The sequence below is a fragment of the Aspergillus fumigatus genome, chromosome 1, assembly GCF_000002655.1.
Source record: "Aspergillus fumigatus Af293 chromosome 1, whole genome shotgun sequence".
Classification (NCBI taxonomy): Eukaryota; Fungi; Ascomycota; class Eurotiomycetes; order Eurotiales; family Aspergillaceae; genus Aspergillus; species Aspergillus fumigatus.
The window spans coordinates 2,990,134-3,006,071 of record NC_007194.1 but is presented as its reverse complement, the minus strand read 5'-3'; the positions used below and the strand labels follow the sequence as shown (position 1 = coordinate 3,006,071).

Genomic DNA, 15,938 nt, shown 5'->3' with positions numbered 1-15,938 from the left:
AATGTTACATAGTTGCATAGCTTATTTGATTGGCGGTTTCGGATGGCTTTGATTGGCTTGCTGCCGACCGATGCTGGAAGGCTCTAGTAGGTAGTTAACTTGCCACTGGCTATCAATATTATACGATGACTAGGTATAATGCAATGGATTGTCATCCTGAATCCAGAAGCACGATGCGTTAATATACTGTGCGAGCCGACGCTGATAATGATGTATAAAGATGGAATTTGCCAACCGGATTACCATTAGCAGTTCATCGCTAACCGAGATGACCACCTCCATGCCCCAATGCGTCGCATATGCTCTTTTCCAACGCCAAGACAGACCAGAAAAACCCAAAGACGCACAGAAGCACGCAGTGGTATAGACAGAAGTAATCAGAAAAATCCATACATATACCGGCTGAACACCTGGGCTCTATAATCTGCGTATCCCAATCCGAGGCTTTGCCTTCATGCTTGAGGACGAGGCCTTCCGCGAACCAGACACCGCTCTGGACTTCGAGCCCGACGGACAAGTAACCGCCGTGGAAGGGGCGAGAAGCGATGTGGGGTAGTGCGGACTCTTCCGCGCGGACGGGCCCATCCCTTTGGAAGCATGGAGCGCAGCATGATTCTCCTTGCTGTCGTTGGACTGCAGGTCGGAAGGATCCGAGGCGTCTTCGAAGATGATGATCACGTCGTCGCGGATGCGGGCTGAGGTGTTGATGCCCTTGTCGAGGAGGGAGAGCTTGGGAGATTTTCGTTGTGGTGGCGGCTGTGGGGAGGAACCGCGGTGCGTGGGGTGGTTGGCGGCGACGTTCTTTTCTGAGGCGGTCATGGTCATGGTGACCTTGTCAAGTGTTCGTGAGGAAGCGAGATCGGGATCGATGAGTGAATCCGGCTCTGGGTCTAGGGAGGTGGTGAGGTCGGAGAGGGGTCGTTTGCCGTGGCTATTTTTGCGGGGGCTGGGAGGAGCGAGTTTCACGGGGGAGGGGGAGAGGGAGGGGTCGTTTTCTTTGGAGGTGGAGGGCCGGGTGGTGTCGCTGTCATCGTCTGATTCTGGGTGGCTGTCGTTGGTGTCGGCGTTGGTTTGGTTCGATGGCCGCGGTGTTACACTGGGCTTCTTCGTTTTCATCGTCAAGGACTGGATTCGAGTTCCTTTGCGTGGTCGCAGACAGCGGGCACCCTCGTGCTCTGGGATGAGTGTGCCGGGCTCCTCGCCCCTCGATTTCGCCTCGACAACTGCATTTCTTAGATCTGGTGGGACCGGCGCGTGGATCGATGTCATGAGCTTCGCCTGACGCGCGAACGCATCGTAGTCTTCTTGCAGGAGAGCGCCGGCCGTGGAATTCAGCGCGGAGTCGGGGTTAGGGTAGATGAGGAGGCAGGAGATGGTCTAGTCAAGGAAGTCAGATTGGTCGCTGTTTTATTTTTTATTTACTTTTTTGCTAGGTTGACTGTAGGACACGCACGACGAGGACATCCTTCAATGTCAAGGTCGACTTCCAATCTCTCTTCAGAGTATCCACACACACGGCGCCGGTCGACTCCTCCACGTTTGGATGCCATATGCGGGTCTTGAATGTCGCCTTGGGTGGACTCTTCGGGTAATCCTCCGGCATCTTCAAGTGTAATCGCCACAGACCCTGGGAGTATGGTGTGCCCTGCGGACCGGCCAGCAGGGTGGTGAGTTGGGTCAGGTCATCGGATGATTCTTCTGTCGGGAAAAGGTAGTTTGGAGGGAGCTCCTCGTGCAATGCAGCGTGATCTGCAGCTAGACGGCGGAAGGATGAGCGCTAGGAAATGTCAGTCTGGTCCCGATGCTTCTGGGATTTTGTCAATTGGAACTGACCATTTTGATCGTCTCCGTTGATTGTCCAGGGGATCAGACTGCGCTGGACTGCGCTGGACTGCGCTGGACCGGGCAACTCAATTGATATCGGATAATTAACAGACTGTAGCCTCACAAACGAAAAGGGATAGACAAGTCTATAGAAACCAGACTGAGTGTCGATCGCAGCCTTGTTATTGCCAGTCCACGACTTGACTTTGTCTATTGTTGGTCTTTTTGTTTTGATGATATGAAGCTGATGGCCGCACTAGTCCGGAAATGGCAAGGAATGGATCTGGACGTTCAGTCATATGATGGGCGCGCGACGCGAGTCGCGTTTTAGGAAATGTAATTGATTCCTGCTTCAGATGCCTACCGACTCAACGATCGAACACTGTTTCTCCGGAGTCAGTCCGAAATAGCGCCACTTGACTCACCGAGTGAGTTGGATTTTGATTAGAGTGAGACAGTGCATGTCCTGAATGCTTCCGGAGCTGTCCGCGCCAACCCGGATGGTTTCTATACCGAGTCCGTTGTACTCGAGAGCCTTCGAAGGATTCATCGGGGAAGTTTATTAGAGTAATGAGTTACTGAAGAAGGGTATATTAAGACATCGAGATGCGTCTGGCAGCGTTATGGCCATCTATCACTCCCCATCTCCTGTACAGGCTCTCGTCCAGCACGTCTACCTTACTTTCTCGTCTGATATCCTTCCAAGATGATCGGAATCCCTTTGCTCGCCTCACTTCTCCTCAGCGGGATAGCTCAAGGTCTAGCTATTGCAGAACGGGCTACCACTCCGGTTTGGCTCACTCTGCCGCCGACACCACCCCTGCCTGCCCCAATTAGCGAGGCCCGAATATCCGTTGACGGTGTTGAGCTGTGGATTCAAAAGTACAACGAAGATGCCCACAAAATACCTTTGGTTCTTGATCACGGTGGCCTTGGCTACTCGGCCTACTTCGGTGCAGTCCTGAGCCGACTGATCGCGAAGGGACACTATGTAATCGCCCTCGACCGCCGGGGCCACGGCCGCAGCACGTTCAAGGAAGACGACGTCTTCACATTCGACCTCTTTGCCGACAATATCTACGAGCAGCTCAAGGCCGAGGGTGTCTCCAAGTACAATGTAGTCGGCTGGTCCGACGGCGGCGCAACCACCATCGCTGGCCTGCTGAACCGCAAGATATCCCCCACGATCGAGAAGGCATTCCTCTTCGGTGCTTTCATGGTCCCCTCCGATTCGAACCCAAATTTTCCGAATACGGACATCTATTCCGAGTTCGTCAGTCGCTGCGCGAAGGAGTACAGCCAACTCCAGCCCCAGGCCAACTTCACCTCATTCGCGACCAAGGTCGCGACTCTGGAGGCTACGCTGCCGCAATTCACCACGGACCAGCTGCGCACCATCGACGGCTCCAGGGTCAGAATTGCCGGCGCCCAGTACGACGAAGCGGTGAATCTGGATGTCCCGGCCAAGCTGCACGCCGCCATCCCCGGCAGCAGCGTGGTCATTCTCAATAACGTCAGCCATTTCGCACCGCTGCAGGACCCCGATCAATTTACCAGAGCGTTGGAAGACTTTTTCTATGCATAGGTGTAAATTATTGTTGTTCCACCGCCAATGACGATGTCCCGTGGTTGTGGCTTATCGACTATTGTCAGGTCTAGTATGTGTTACTTCGGATAGCACGCATGGAAGAGTCATTTGTCAGTGATTGTACATAATGGCGTCGGTCGTTGTATGAAGCACCCTCTAGACATGGCAGATTTCAATCATTATAGCATACTTGGTGGGAAAGACAGACCTGTCGAGGAAACCGTTGCAGAGTTATCAGTACGGGGATGCGTGTAGGCTGATCATCCTCGCTCTTCTTGTCTGCGGACTTTAAGCAGGAATTCATAAGCAGTAATATCATCGATGTTGGTATTTGTCCGTCAGTTGATAGTCTTGTATACCCGGCCGTGATCACTCAACATCATTCGTCCCCATGACCTTATCCAGACTCTTCTCTGCCGTCTCCCACTCTCTTTTGATCACATCCAACACCCAATCCCCTCTCGGCTTCAGCTTGAATCGCCGTTCCTTCGGCATCGTCATGAATCCCACAACCACCATCTCCCACGGATCCACAGGCCCCGCCCCATCATCCACCATCGCAACGTCAAACGCCCAAAGCAGACTGGCAACCTGCAAAAACGTCCCATCAACCGCCACCCTCCTCCCCTGACAGATCCGCCTCCCCTGCCCAAACACCGGTAGCGGCAGGTCACTCCGCAATCTTTCTTCTCCCGCTTCACCCGCCCGCAACCACCGCTCCGGAACAAACTCCTGCAGGTCCCCAAGGGCAGGGTCAAACACCTGCTCGTCGCGCCCGATCCCCCACGCATTCGCCATGATCGTCACGCCCTTGTTGATCTTCACGCCCTGGAACTCGTCGTCCCGGTCTGCGCGGCGCGGGATGGACCCCGGCGCGATCGGCCGCCAGCGGAAGAGCTCATGCGCGACGGCGTCGATGAATGCGAGCTGTGCGCGGTCCGAGAAGCGGGGGAGGCGGTCCCGGCCGACGACCTCGTCGAGGACGGCGTGCGCGCGCGTGACAAAGGACGGCTGGTGCAGTGCGGCGATGAAGAGCCAGAGGAGCTGGCGCGGGGACGTCTCCATGCCGCCCTGGATGGAGGTGGCGAGGGTGAAGGCGAGGTCGAGGTCGGGGATTTGGGACGACGACGACGACGACGACGACGACGAAGAGGAGGAGGAGGAGGCAGGGGCGTACTTGGCTGCGGTGGAGAGGGCCTGCTTTGTTGCGTTCCAGCCCGCGGCGTCCCGACCGTGGTGGAAGAGGCGCATGTAAAGGTCGACCTGGGCGGCGTAGAGGCGGTCTGCTGCGCGTTTCCAGGGGGAGAGGATGGCGGGGAGGTGGCGCAGGGCTGGGATGAGATCCGGTAGGGCCGGGTTAGCGGCGAGGTGGGTGACTTGCACCTGGATGTCGATGACTTGGTGCAGAATGCGCTCGTCGGGGTGAGGGATGCGCAGGCCGTAGTGCAGCGCCAGGATGACGCTGGACTGGGTGCGTTCCAGCAGCGGGTAGATGGTGTTGGTGCTGATGGTGGCGCCGTCTGGGGAGTGCTGCAAGGCCTTGACTAGGTCATGCAGCAGCTGTTTGGCTTCGAGTTCCATCAGGGGCTGGTACTTTGGTGCGGCGAGCGCGCCGAGACTGGGGGAGAGAATGCGGTGGTGCAGCTTGAGATGGTCGTCGTAGTCGTGCATCAGCGTGAAGCGAGACCGGCCTGGCGGAGCGCCGGTGATCATCTCCATGCTGACCGACGGCGGACGGTTGCTGTACCACTGGCTACGGCGATTGAACAACTCCGTCGCAGCCTCGTACGAGTTGAGCACGACGATTGGGATAATCCCAAATAGTTTGGGGACGGCTATGGGGCCATTCTGTTGGGCCCAGGAGTCCCAGTTTGCCAGGGGCTTCTCAATAGGCGAGCTATGAAGGTCGCCGATCAGTGGCAGTTTCAGTAGTACTTTATCCGTCTTCTTGCCATTCTTTCTGCTGATATACAACACTGTCAACAGTCCTATGACGATGACCGCCACAACCGAAGTGGCAGCCATATTGAGGTCAGGGATGTTGTCAATCGATGTTGAGATGCGATGTGATGTGATGTGGACAAGGGTGGAGGAGGGTGGCGGTGGGCTGTCAATGTCAATGGCAGAGTTGCCGCAGTTGGCTGGTGAGGCGTTTGTGGAAGATGTTATTAATCACATTATTACTCTTCTCTAGGCTAATGGTCGTCTAGGCCGCCATGTTTGGTCGAGTGGTTGCAGAGCTCATCTTGGGCATGCGACTAGTTCTCGCTCTAGTACCACTCTAGTACTACTTGGTCTGCGCCAACCGTTTTACCGGCATTTTGCCGCCATTATCCTCTTGGAGACTCGACTGGCTCTGCCGATCTCGTCCCTCATATAAGACACTACGAGAAAGACCGTGTGTCCGCCAATGCGGAGAGGTCATTTCCACGACGCGAAGCAGGCTTAAGCACACGGAGGAGGTCATAGGACTAGGGCATGACGGATCGGCGCCGAGCATTTGGCTTCCGCCACCAGCGCACTGCGTCGTATGCTTGTGACGCTGCCAATTCCGATTGTTTCCAGGAAACGTCGCATAAAGGCAATTGGCAATTGTGATATGTCACTGGACGGGTTGGATTGCTCGAGCCTTGACGCGACAGACCCCAAGCTTGCAGGACTAGTGGTTCGTCTGTAGCGAGTGTACAGTGTACCTGTCAAGCTCCCAGTCCACGGCAAATGTCAGAACAAGGCTGTGAAGCAACGCCAAAAGGACGGGAAGTGGGCCTGGGCCTGGCCCCTGGAAAGAAAACATCCTGTCTCTCGTCCAGCGGGATTGATCCCTGCAATGTTTCTGATTTAACCCTGCACATCCCCTGACGGGGACATGGAGGAATCCACCTCTCTCCACGTCTGCCAGTACCTCGCAGCTGTGTCGCTTTCCGAGATGACGGTCATTTTTCCTATACAGACCCGGAACCAAAGAGCCGTGCTTGCGGTGGCTTTCACATTCTCGATCTTGGCCGTCGTCGCGGCGTCCTTGCGCTTGTTGGCCCATCATATTGCGCATAAACCATGGACTGCGAGTGATTACTTTCTGATTGCCGCCTGTGTAAGACAAGCCCTGGCTATGGGATCGACAAATAACTTATCCATCGGTCTTAGTTCTTCGCGGTCGGTCTCCAGTCCATCAGTATCACTGGCGTATTCCAGGCTGGTATCGGCTTCGACCATATGACGTCCATCGTGGCCGTCTACGGGATGGAGCCGGTCACCAAACTGTTCCAGCTGATCATCCCGCTGCAGTTCACATGGGTGCTAAGCCTCAGTTGCACCAAGATCTCCATCCTGCTGTTGTATCTCCGCATCTTTCCGGTTGTGTCGGTCGTGCGGGTCGCCTGGGCCACCATCGGCGTCATCGTCGCTTGGGCCATCGCGACAATCCTGGCTGGGTGTCTCATCTGCCGGCCCTTTGCCTTCAACTGGGACCAGACCATCCCTGGCGGATCGTGCGGAGACCAGGTTACCTCGTTCACAGCGACGGGGGTGATCAATCTCGTTACTGACGTGGTCGTGCTCGTGACGCCGATGCCGTCGCTATACCGGCTGCAGATGGCAACGTACAAGAAGGTGACCCTGATTACCGTCTTTGGATTGGGAGTAGTGTAAGCCCCTCAACCCCACTGTGTCGTTCCATGCCTCTCACACCGATACTGATCGGGCCCAGCACCTGCGTCATCAGCGCACTCCGTATCTCCGTGCTCTCCTCGATGGACTTCACCGACATCACCTACACGATCCCCCGTGCCAACATCTTCAGTGGCCTGGAGCCCTGCCTCGCCGTCGTGCTTGCTTCGGTTCCGATGATGCGACCGCTACTGGGTCGCTCGGTCTACACGCCCAACGGAACAGGTCCCAAGTCCTCGGCACCGTCGGCAGGGCCCAAGGCCGATGCTCCCGCTCCGGGTGACGGATTCCAGCGCCTGGGAGACAACTCGAGCCAGTTGTGTCTGCAGCCGTTGGGGCAGAAGAAGTTTGGTGTTGGCGTGCCGGAGGAGGTCTCCTTGAGCGGGGGGAGCGAGGAGTCGCTGACTTTTGAGACGCGGCGGCAGAGGGAACGTGCTCTGGGTTAGTCTCATTCTGATCTATTTCAAAAACACCTTCAATGGCGAAAATATTAGCTGCATAATGTTGGATGTCCATGAACTGCTCATCACATGCATTACGAAGCTTGGAAAGACTCAAAAATACGAATGTCGCAATGTTCAGACGCCGTTCGCCTTCTCGCATGATCCACCATGGGTAAGAACCCAATGACGTGCAGTAACTCAGTTGGGATCTTTGGCCCTGGCAACTCTAGCTCTTCGCGTATAGATCTACCTCTGAGAACGGAGTCTCTGACCCAGTATTGATGTGTAAGCGTCGATGACTCTGATATCCGCTAGGGAAAGTTTCTCTAAAAGACCACACATTGGATGAATGAAAGCATCCTAGGACTTGCCAGACCCTGGAGACTCCAGACGCGGATCTTGCTATACAGTGCCTGAATATCTAGTCACAGGGACTTACTGTTCCTACGTCACCTACTTGTACTATCAGAGGGTCCATCCATGTTGGAAAGAGATATTGCTGGGATTAATATCTTTCACCTAGCATCTACCCTTAACCAATGTTGGGAACACATACACACCTGTATGAACTGCTTCAGCTGAAAACGAAGAGCAAGGGTAGAAAGCACCGCTTGCAGATAACTTTGGGGAGATCAGAGTCGTCCCGCACGCCAAAGGAGGACACCCTACGAATATGATCCATCCATTCGAAGATCAGACAGATAGAACCAGCTGCCGCAGCTGTCCCATCTGCCCCCTGTTCTCTGTTTGAGCTGATAACATGGCATAACCCTCGAATGTACCTAGACGTTGCAATAGCAGGTATTCTGTAATTATTCCATTCGCGTCTCAAGCAGATCTTTTCTCGACCAGCTCGGTTTCCCAACCACATTAGTTGAACCCGTATTCGAACCAAGCTCATGTGCTATCGACTAGCGGTGGTAAAACTATGCAGGTCTCACCTTTGTTCACATGGAGCGGGCTAGCTAGCATAAATAGCCATTGATCATGCTCCACTCCCTGTCGCGTCGGGGCGCACAGTTCAAGAAAGAGAGGCAATTCATCCGTGTTTCAACGTGGAAAGACTGTCCGCTATCTATCTCCATGGAATTTGCTTCCCTCGCTTCTCAATCTCATTCGTTACTAGCAGCCCCCGAACCTGGTTCTCTCAGCTCCTGTGGAGATTGTTTGAGATGAGCCAAGATTGCCCCGATGATGGATCTCAGTGTACGCAGTATGGTACTGCCGAACACCTGGCGAATGGCCAGATTGGCCAGAGCTTACGCAGTGATCGACCCTGAGTGGCGGAACCTCCCCATTGAGGAGTTGAGAATCGGATCAAGCGTCTGGGGAAGGGGAGTGGCACTGGTGTTGTGGTGATGGATCATGGATGTAGATAATTCAATTCATTTCTAGGTACGATCCACAGGAGGAGCTATCGATCTATCTACTCTACCAAGTATGGCCACATACCTCTGGATGGAATTCGGTCATGGCTGCTAGCCTCCGTCTTGGTTCGGGAGTGAAGCCATACTCACAGGTGAAGGGCCAGTAAACGCTCTTCTCCGAGGCGTTGCCGACCCTTGCACAAGCCTGAGATCAGAGCTCCGCACCTGTTCATAGAGTTTCTGACCCAATTGACCATCTGGGCCCTCAGAGTGATCAGTCGTCACTGGAAGCCAGAAGGCGAAGAATTCCCTATGTCGTTTTCCAACAGCGGGGGGGTTGGACAACGCCAGTATCGACGGCAGCATCTGTCTTCACTCTGGCAGCGCTGGCTCGTCATGTCCGACCAATCCTTGTCGTTCTGATAGAATGAGTCCAAATTGCTAACGCCATTCAGATGGACCGACATGTCAAAGTCAAGCATGGTCGTCCCAAGCTGAGGCCATCAACAGTCCAACCAGCTCGTGAAGTGTTCCCCCAACAAGGTATCTTGACTGAAACAAGAATTCAATGCCTACATCTCTCGAGTTCAAAAGTCTGACAACTCCAAGCATAGCTCTCCTACACATGTTTTTGACAAGGCAGTCCTGAGTGATACCCAGTGGAAGTCCATTTTTTTTTTTTTTTTTTTTTTTTTTTTTACAATCCAGGTGACTAGTACCGATGCTAATCAGGGACTCATCTGTTTGCCGATTGATTGGAAAGGAACAGAAATATGCTTCAGAAGAAAAAGAAAATGAGAAAAGGAATGATATAATCTACCTTACGGCGGACTATTTATTACCTACTAAAATACCCACCGGGTTACAATTCCACTCGGGCGGGTTCCTTTGCTGCTTCATTGACGATCTCTTCAGCAATCTTTTCGGCCAGGGCATCTGAGACAGCGGGTTAGTGGATACAGCAATACAGCACATGTTGGGAGGAGCCTGGGGACAGAGCAATGAACATACAGATCGCACTTTGAATATGACTGGGAGGCAAGAACGGCAAAGCTCTGTCATGAGAATTAGTCCCACACCCCAATGTAGGGTCACGCCGTGTGCAGTCGGAAACCATGACATACGCCGCATCCACAACCCTCACACCCTTGATGCCAATCACCCGTGCCTTGCTGTCCACCACCGCCGTGCTGTTAACGGCGTCGGGATCCCCCATGGCGCACGAAGACCCAGCGTGGTAGAAAGCCAGGCCGTTCTGCTGGATGAATTGTAAGATCTCCGCATCGGTCCGAACGGAATGTTTCCCGGGGTAATACTCGTCACCGAGGCGAACGGGCGCCAACTCTGGAGCCTCGAAAATCTCTCGCAGACGCTTAAAGGCGGCGATGGCGACTTGCTGGTCGGTGGCAGAGCCCAGCGTGTTGGTGTTGATGACCGGCGGATCGCGGCTGTCGGCGGACTGGATGGTGACGTTGCCCCGCGAGACGGGGGCGACGAGGGCCGCGGTGATGGACGCGTACTGGTAGCCGTCTTTCGGCTGGCGGCCCAGCGGGTCGTTGAAATCGCCCAGGTACATGGGGGAGACGATGTACTGGGAAATGGTTATGCACGTGTGACCTTGATACACAAGGTGATGCGGTGCTTACCTCCACTTCCGGCCAATCGTCCGGGAACTCTGCCAGGTCTTGGAGAGTCTTCGCGGTGAATGCGGCACGCAGATGACTGGGGACTTTTTCGAAAGCACCAAAGTCGCCCGCGTTCGCCGTCAAGGGGCCCTGCCGATGCTGGCGGTAATTATCGACGTAGAGCCGGAGCATGTCGAACGCATCGTTGGCCCATTGGGTCCACGTCGGGACGTTGACGCGATAGGCCGCTCCAAACCAGACGTGATCGATCAAATTCTGCCCCACGTACGGACTATCATGCACAATCGGAATGTCGAGGGAATCCAGGGTACGCGCCGGGCCCACTCCGGAGACCATCAGCAGTTGAGGCGACTGTAAGGCCCCAGCCGATAGGATCACCTCCTTGTCGACGGCGAGCGTGTGTTCCAGGCCGGCCATCTCCACCACCACTCCTGTGGCGGTCTTGGTGTCATCGAAGAGAATTCGCTTCGCTACGGTCTCTGTATAGACGGTGAGGTTGGGGAGATCTGCAAATTCCTTCAGATATGTATTGGCGGCGGAGGCGCGCTCCTGCGTCTCCGGGGTGGTTGTCAACGCGAAATACTGCGAACCCATGATACGGCCACTGTTGAAGTCACCAGCATCGTGAATTCCAACGGCCCTCATAGCCCGCTGGATCCAACTGCAAGGCGTCAGCGATGCCATCATTGGCAGTCGACATTCGGAGAGCGATGGAGGATGTACCTGGAGATCGGCGAGGCCCAGTTGGCGTACGTCACCGTCAGCGGACCACCGCCGGACGAGAATGCGCCTGGATGGTACCCTGGGGTCGCATTGTGGGCTCGGCGATCGGGATCGGGGGCTGTGAAGTTCGTGCCCTTTTGGAAAAACCGCTCGAATTCAGACCATGCGTAGCTTTGGTCCCCGACCTGGTCGGCCCATCTCTGAAATGCGCCGACAGGGGCTCTGGTGTATTTCCTTAGCAACTGGCTACTATGGGACCGAGCGTATGGGAAGGTCAGCCGTACCTCTGGTAGATCATTGCACTATCATCCGTCAGCATGGGAAGCTTTCTCGCATACAAATTTCATGACGGCGGTTCCTCACTTGCGTGCACTGGAGCCTCCCACGCATTTCCCGCGGGGATAGCCGAAGACTCTTCCCCCCATCCCCGGCTGGGGCTCGACCATGAAGCCCCAGTCATTGGCCGCATTGTTCGCGAAACCAAAGGCTGGAGTGGATGAGATTATGGGCTCCGAGTCCTCATACCAGCCACCAGCCTCGACGATGGCCACCTCGTATCCTGCCTGGGCCAGCCGTGTTCCGATGGGAATCCCTGCAGTGCCTCCCCCGACAATCACATAGTGGAAGGTGTGGTTTCGTGCGTGGCCGTGGCGAAAGGCACCCGCAAGGGCAGGGAGCAGCAGTAGGGCCAAACGAGGCCAGAACATCGTTTCTCAACCGAAAAACTGAACTTGGGCAATGGTCAGAGCATGCAGCTTGATGATATTTAATTTCTAGCCGTGAAAGATTCAGCTAGCTCCGCGTGCCCTTCCATATGGACCTGGGTCCCTCGTCAGCCACGGCCTCCAAAACCTCCTGATGCCGGAGTGGCATGGAGCCCCGTGGAAGCGCAGGACGAAGCGCCTCTGTAGTGTGTTCGGAGTTTGAAGCGCAAAAGAACGCCACAGCCAAGCCGGAGACAGATCAAATGCAGGTGACGGGGATTTCCAAATCATGTCGGATTGCGAGAGTGGCCCCCTTCTACTCCGGGGCTAACGCACAATCGGAGTTGGACGTCGCCGGAGTCCCAGGAGCAGCCATGACCGCCACTAGAACGCGGTTGCTGAGGGTATGCGCTGGTTGAACTTGTATTTTTTGTATTCCTCTGGCAAATAGACGGTTACAGGCTTCATCCAGAAATGCCACTACCAGACATCATACACCTATATCAAGGCACGTCTCGTCGGTTTTGGCAGACCAGAGTCAAGATTGGAATACCGGACACTCCACAGTACATCGTGCCAGTCGCTTCATTTCTCCATTCTGAGGAACAAAAGAAAAACATCTGAAATCTCCATCATGGGTTCCCTGGCGCCTACCATTGTCCCTCCTGGTGGCCTCGTCTTGGTTACCGGTGTGAATGGCTTCTTGGCCTCGCACATTGCCCTCAACCTGCTTGAGCGCGGCTACAAGGTTCGAGGCACGGTGCGATCCCAGGAGAAGGCGGATTGGATTACCGAAGCCATCGCGAAGCGCTATCCAGACGCCTCCTTCGAGACGGCGCTGGTGCCGAACATCTCTGCGCCGGGGGCCTTCAACGAGGCCATCCGCGGCGTCGATGGCATCGCCCACGTGGCCAGCGACCTGTCCTTCGGGAGCGATCCCAACAAGGTCATCACTCCTATGCTGGAGGCCCTCCGTCACATCCTGACCAGCGCCGCCAAGGAACCGAGCGTCAAGCGCTTCGTGTTGACCAGCAGCGCCATTGCTGCGTTGACCCCGCAGCCGGAGCAAGCGATCCACGTCGACACCAACACCTGGAACGACAGCAGCATTGAGCGGGCATGGCGACCGGCCCCGTACGAACCCGAGCGGTGCTGGGACGTCTATGCCGCCCTGAAGACCTCCACCGAGCGGGAGTTGTGGAGGTTCGCCCAGGAAAACAATCCCGCTTTCGTCGTCAACGCCGTCCTCCCGGATTTCATCGTGGGGCCCATCATCCATGCCCGGCAGAATGGCAGCACTGGCCGCTGGGTGAAGGAGTTCTTCGATGACCCCGTCCATTACTCCAAGCCCCTGCAGACCTTCATTCCCCGGCACTTTGTCGATGTCACCGACGTGGCCTTGCTGCATCTGGCGGGGTTGACGCACGAGGATGTGCAGAGTGAGCGGCTGCTGGCCTTTGCCGGCCCGTTCAACTTCAACAGCTGGTTGCATGTGTTCCGCCAGATCGATCCTGCGAAGCCGTGGCCTGCGGATGATCCCAATCAGGTCCATGATCGCAGCACGGTGGACACTCGGAGGTCCAAGGAGCTTTTGAAGCGGTACTCCAGACTTGACTTTACGTCCTTCTTTGACAGTGTGCGGGATAATTGTCTCAACAGCGACCCGGAGTGGAAGCGGTCGAACTTTCCCTGACGGTGATGGGATGAGGTAGCTTAGGTAGTCGAATGAACGCTCTCAGATCTATCTTTTCGTACGGTGTGTCACACCTGCGTGTGCCCATCTGTTAATGAGTTCGAATACTGCGTCATGACGGAATTGTGGCGCAAGATGCTGGAGCGTAGTCGAGCGTCCCGCAGCGTCATGATAACCAAGTTGCAAGTCAAAGGTCTATTTCATATTGAAAATAAAGAAAGCCATTGCCATGCCAACTATCCGTTACTGCTGCCTCTATTCTATCATATATAAGTCCCAGAGCCCAAGGAAGCTGATATTAATGCCTGTAGGAGTTGATTCTTCACCAGCTGGAAAGTAGAAGATAATGACTAGACGTCGAGACATCGTGAAGTCGACCAAACCGAGACTCTTTTCACTCAGCCTCTATTCATCCTATTCGCAGTACGCGGACTTTGAACAACCATAACTGACTTTTCTTCCCTTCCCTCGCAGTCTGCCCTTTTTAAGCACTCCGGTCCTCATACGCAGCAGCTGCCTGCTTGGCCTTCTTGCGAAAGTGATCCTTGACCAAGAAGGCAAGACTCAATATCAGGCCCAAGCCAGCCAAGCCGACCTCGAAGTAGAATGCGCCCCGATACCCCTTCTTCCGATCGTCATCGGTGTGACCCCCATGGCTGATCTCCCGCTCCACCGTCCCGGCAAAGCCCAGCCCCAGTGAAATACTATAGTTCACAATGGTCATGACCACACTGGCGCCGATGCCCTGGTACTTGGGCGGCACGGCGTCCGAAAAGATGATGGTCGCGGCCGGGAAGGACGAGTCCATGCCCACACAGATGATGAGCACACTCCAGAAGAAATTGCCCCAGTAGATCTGGTGCGTCGGCATGGTGGCGATGAGAATCGACCCGATCAGGTACGCGACCATGCCGATGACCATGACCCACGCGGCCGAGACCCGACCGAGAAGCTTCCCCACGGCGAGCGCCGCGCCCAGTCCGGAGGGGATCACCGGGCTGTACCACGCCGCCAGGAGCAGCGGGCTGACGTGGTTCAGCTCCATGACGAAGACGGCGGCGTAGTACACCCAGATTCCAAAGGTGGCCCAGCCACAGGCGGTGCAGCCCAGCACGAAGGCAATGTCGGAGTTGAAGGCCGCCAGGGGCAGGATGGGATCTTCCGACCAGTGCAGTTCCACCCAGAAGAAGGCTGCCGCCGCGAGGAACCCCAGGATGAGGCAGACATACACGTATGGCTCTTGCCAACCGACCCCGGCGGCTTGATTCCACGCGAAATTGATCAGGACCAGCGAGGCCACGCCGGTGACGCAGCCGGCAAGGTCCAGGTGTGCGATCTTCTGGCCCACCGTCCGAGTCGTGGCCGTCGCGCTCACCGGTTGAGGTGGGATCGACCAGACCGCAAACACCGCCAGACCGGTGAGTGCGATGGCTGCGCTCCAGTACGCCCACGGCCACCAGGCCAGCGCAAAAAGGCCGCCAGTGGCAAAGCCGGAGATGGCGCCAAAGGGTGCGCTGCCGCCGAAGAAGGCAAATGCCATGTTCTTGCGCGGCCCGGGGGCGTATGACTGGCCCAGAATGGCGATTGCGTTGGGCAGTGTCACCGCGGGGCCCATTCCCTGGAAGACCCGGGCGAAGATGAAGAGCACCTGCGTGGAATAGACGGCCAGACCACAGACCAGCGTCCACAGCGCATACCAGCCCATGCCGATGACGAACATCCTCTTATGTCCAAAGTCGTCCCCTAGCCGGCCGGCAATCAGGACAAAGGTGCCAATGGTCAAGCTGTAGCCGGCCACCAACCACGACAGTTCGTTGCTATTGGTGATTCCGTACCAGTCCCCAATGATACGAACGATGTCCATGGTTTGGCCCAGCCCGAGCTGGTTCGTGTACATGGCCGAGCAGATCGTCAGGATGAAGGGAATCTGGCGTCGAAGGGGGAGGGTATCCGCGATGTAGACATGATCGTCCTGCGTCCCCTTCTCATCATCCCGGGTGGATAACTTCTCGTTCTCAGGAATAGTGCCTGTTGTCAGTGGGGGAATGGTTATCTCCTGCATTTCAAATCCAGCCAGAAGGATCATATAGAACACCCACCTGTCGGGAGACCACCCTGCGAGGAGACCGATTGGGTCTCGCTGCGACTGTGGTTCGACTCAACAGCCATGACTGCTTGTCTGGTTTGGCAATAGACTATCATCCAAAGAACACAATGGTCAGAAGAAGAAGAAGAAGGAGGAGGAGGAGGAGGAATGGATTTCTTTTAAAGAACCATCGGTGGC

The 15,938-nt window shown here is 55.6% G+C and overlaps 7 protein-coding genes across 7 annotated transcripts; 3 read left to right on the top strand and 4 right to left on the bottom strand.

Moving 5' to 3' along the window:
- Positions 1-417: 417 nt before the first annotated feature.
- On the bottom strand, positions 418-1,777 carry AFUA_1G11410 (putative ubiquitin conjugating enzyme E2; the record flags this gene model as incomplete). Its single annotated transcript, XM_747413.2, has 2 exons — positions 418-1,377; positions 1,454-1,777. Coding segments are annotated over 2 exons (1,284 nt in total), but the record flags the coding sequence as incomplete, so codon positions are not given.
- A 753-nt stretch (positions 1,778-2,530) lies between these two features.
- On the top strand, positions 2,531-3,409 carry AFUA_1G11400 (alpha/beta fold hydrolase; the record flags this gene model as incomplete). The annotated part of the gene is made up of 1 exon (XM_747412.1): positions 2,531-3,409. The coding sequence occupies one exon, from the start codon at positions 2,531-2,533 to the stop codon at positions 3,407-3,409; it is 879 nt and encodes a 292-aa protein (XP_752505.1).
- Positions 3,410-3,781: 372 nt separating this feature from the next.
- Positions 3,782-5,437, bottom strand: AFUA_1G11390 (cytochrome P450; the record flags this gene model as incomplete). The annotated part of the gene is made up of 1 exon (XM_747411.1): positions 3,782-5,437. One exon carries the CDS (start codon positions 5,435-5,437, stop codon positions 3,782-3,784), a length of 1,656 nt encoding a protein of 551 aa, XP_752504.1.
- Positions 5,438-5,622: 185 nt separating this feature from the next.
- On the top strand, positions 5,623-8,711 carry AFUA_1G11380 (putative integral membrane protein). The gene is made up of 3 exons (XM_747410.2): positions 5,623-6,503; positions 6,557-7,056; positions 7,119-8,711. Exons 1-3 carry the CDS (start codon positions 6,279-6,281, stop codon positions 7,522-7,524), a joined length of 1,131 nt encoding a protein of 376 aa, XP_752503.1. The 5' UTR covers positions 5,623-6,278; the 3' UTR covers positions 7,525-8,711.
- Positions 8,712-9,614: 903 nt separating this feature from the next.
- Positions 9,615-11,964, bottom strand: AFUA_1G11370 (GMC family oxidoreductase; the record flags this gene model as incomplete). Its single annotated transcript, XM_077803918.1, has 7 exons — positions 9,615-9,824; positions 9,900-9,943; positions 10,013-10,479; positions 10,535-11,195; positions 11,258-11,479; positions 11,542-11,559; positions 11,621-11,964. 7 exons carry the CDS (start codon positions 11,962-11,964, stop codon positions 9,751-9,753), a joined length of 1,830 nt encoding a protein of 609 aa, XP_077660087.1. The 3' UTR covers positions 9,615-9,750.
- A 631-nt stretch (positions 11,965-12,595) lies between these two features.
- AFUA_1G11360 (aldehyde reductase II) lies at positions 12,596-13,654 on the top strand (the record flags this gene model as incomplete). The annotated part of the gene is made up of 1 exon (XM_747408.1): positions 12,596-13,654. One exon carries the CDS (start codon positions 12,596-12,598, stop codon positions 13,652-13,654), a length of 1,059 nt encoding a protein of 352 aa, XP_752501.1.
- Positions 13,655-13,863: 209 nt separating this feature from the next.
- AFUA_1G11350 (MFS transporter) lies at positions 13,864-15,850 on the bottom strand. The gene has a single exon (XM_747407.2). It carries the CDS (start codon positions 15,738-15,740, stop codon positions 14,139-14,141), a length of 1,602 nt encoding a protein of 533 aa, XP_752500.1. The 5' UTR covers positions 15,741-15,850; the 3' UTR covers positions 13,864-14,138.
- Positions 15,851-15,938: the final 88 nt, after the last annotated feature.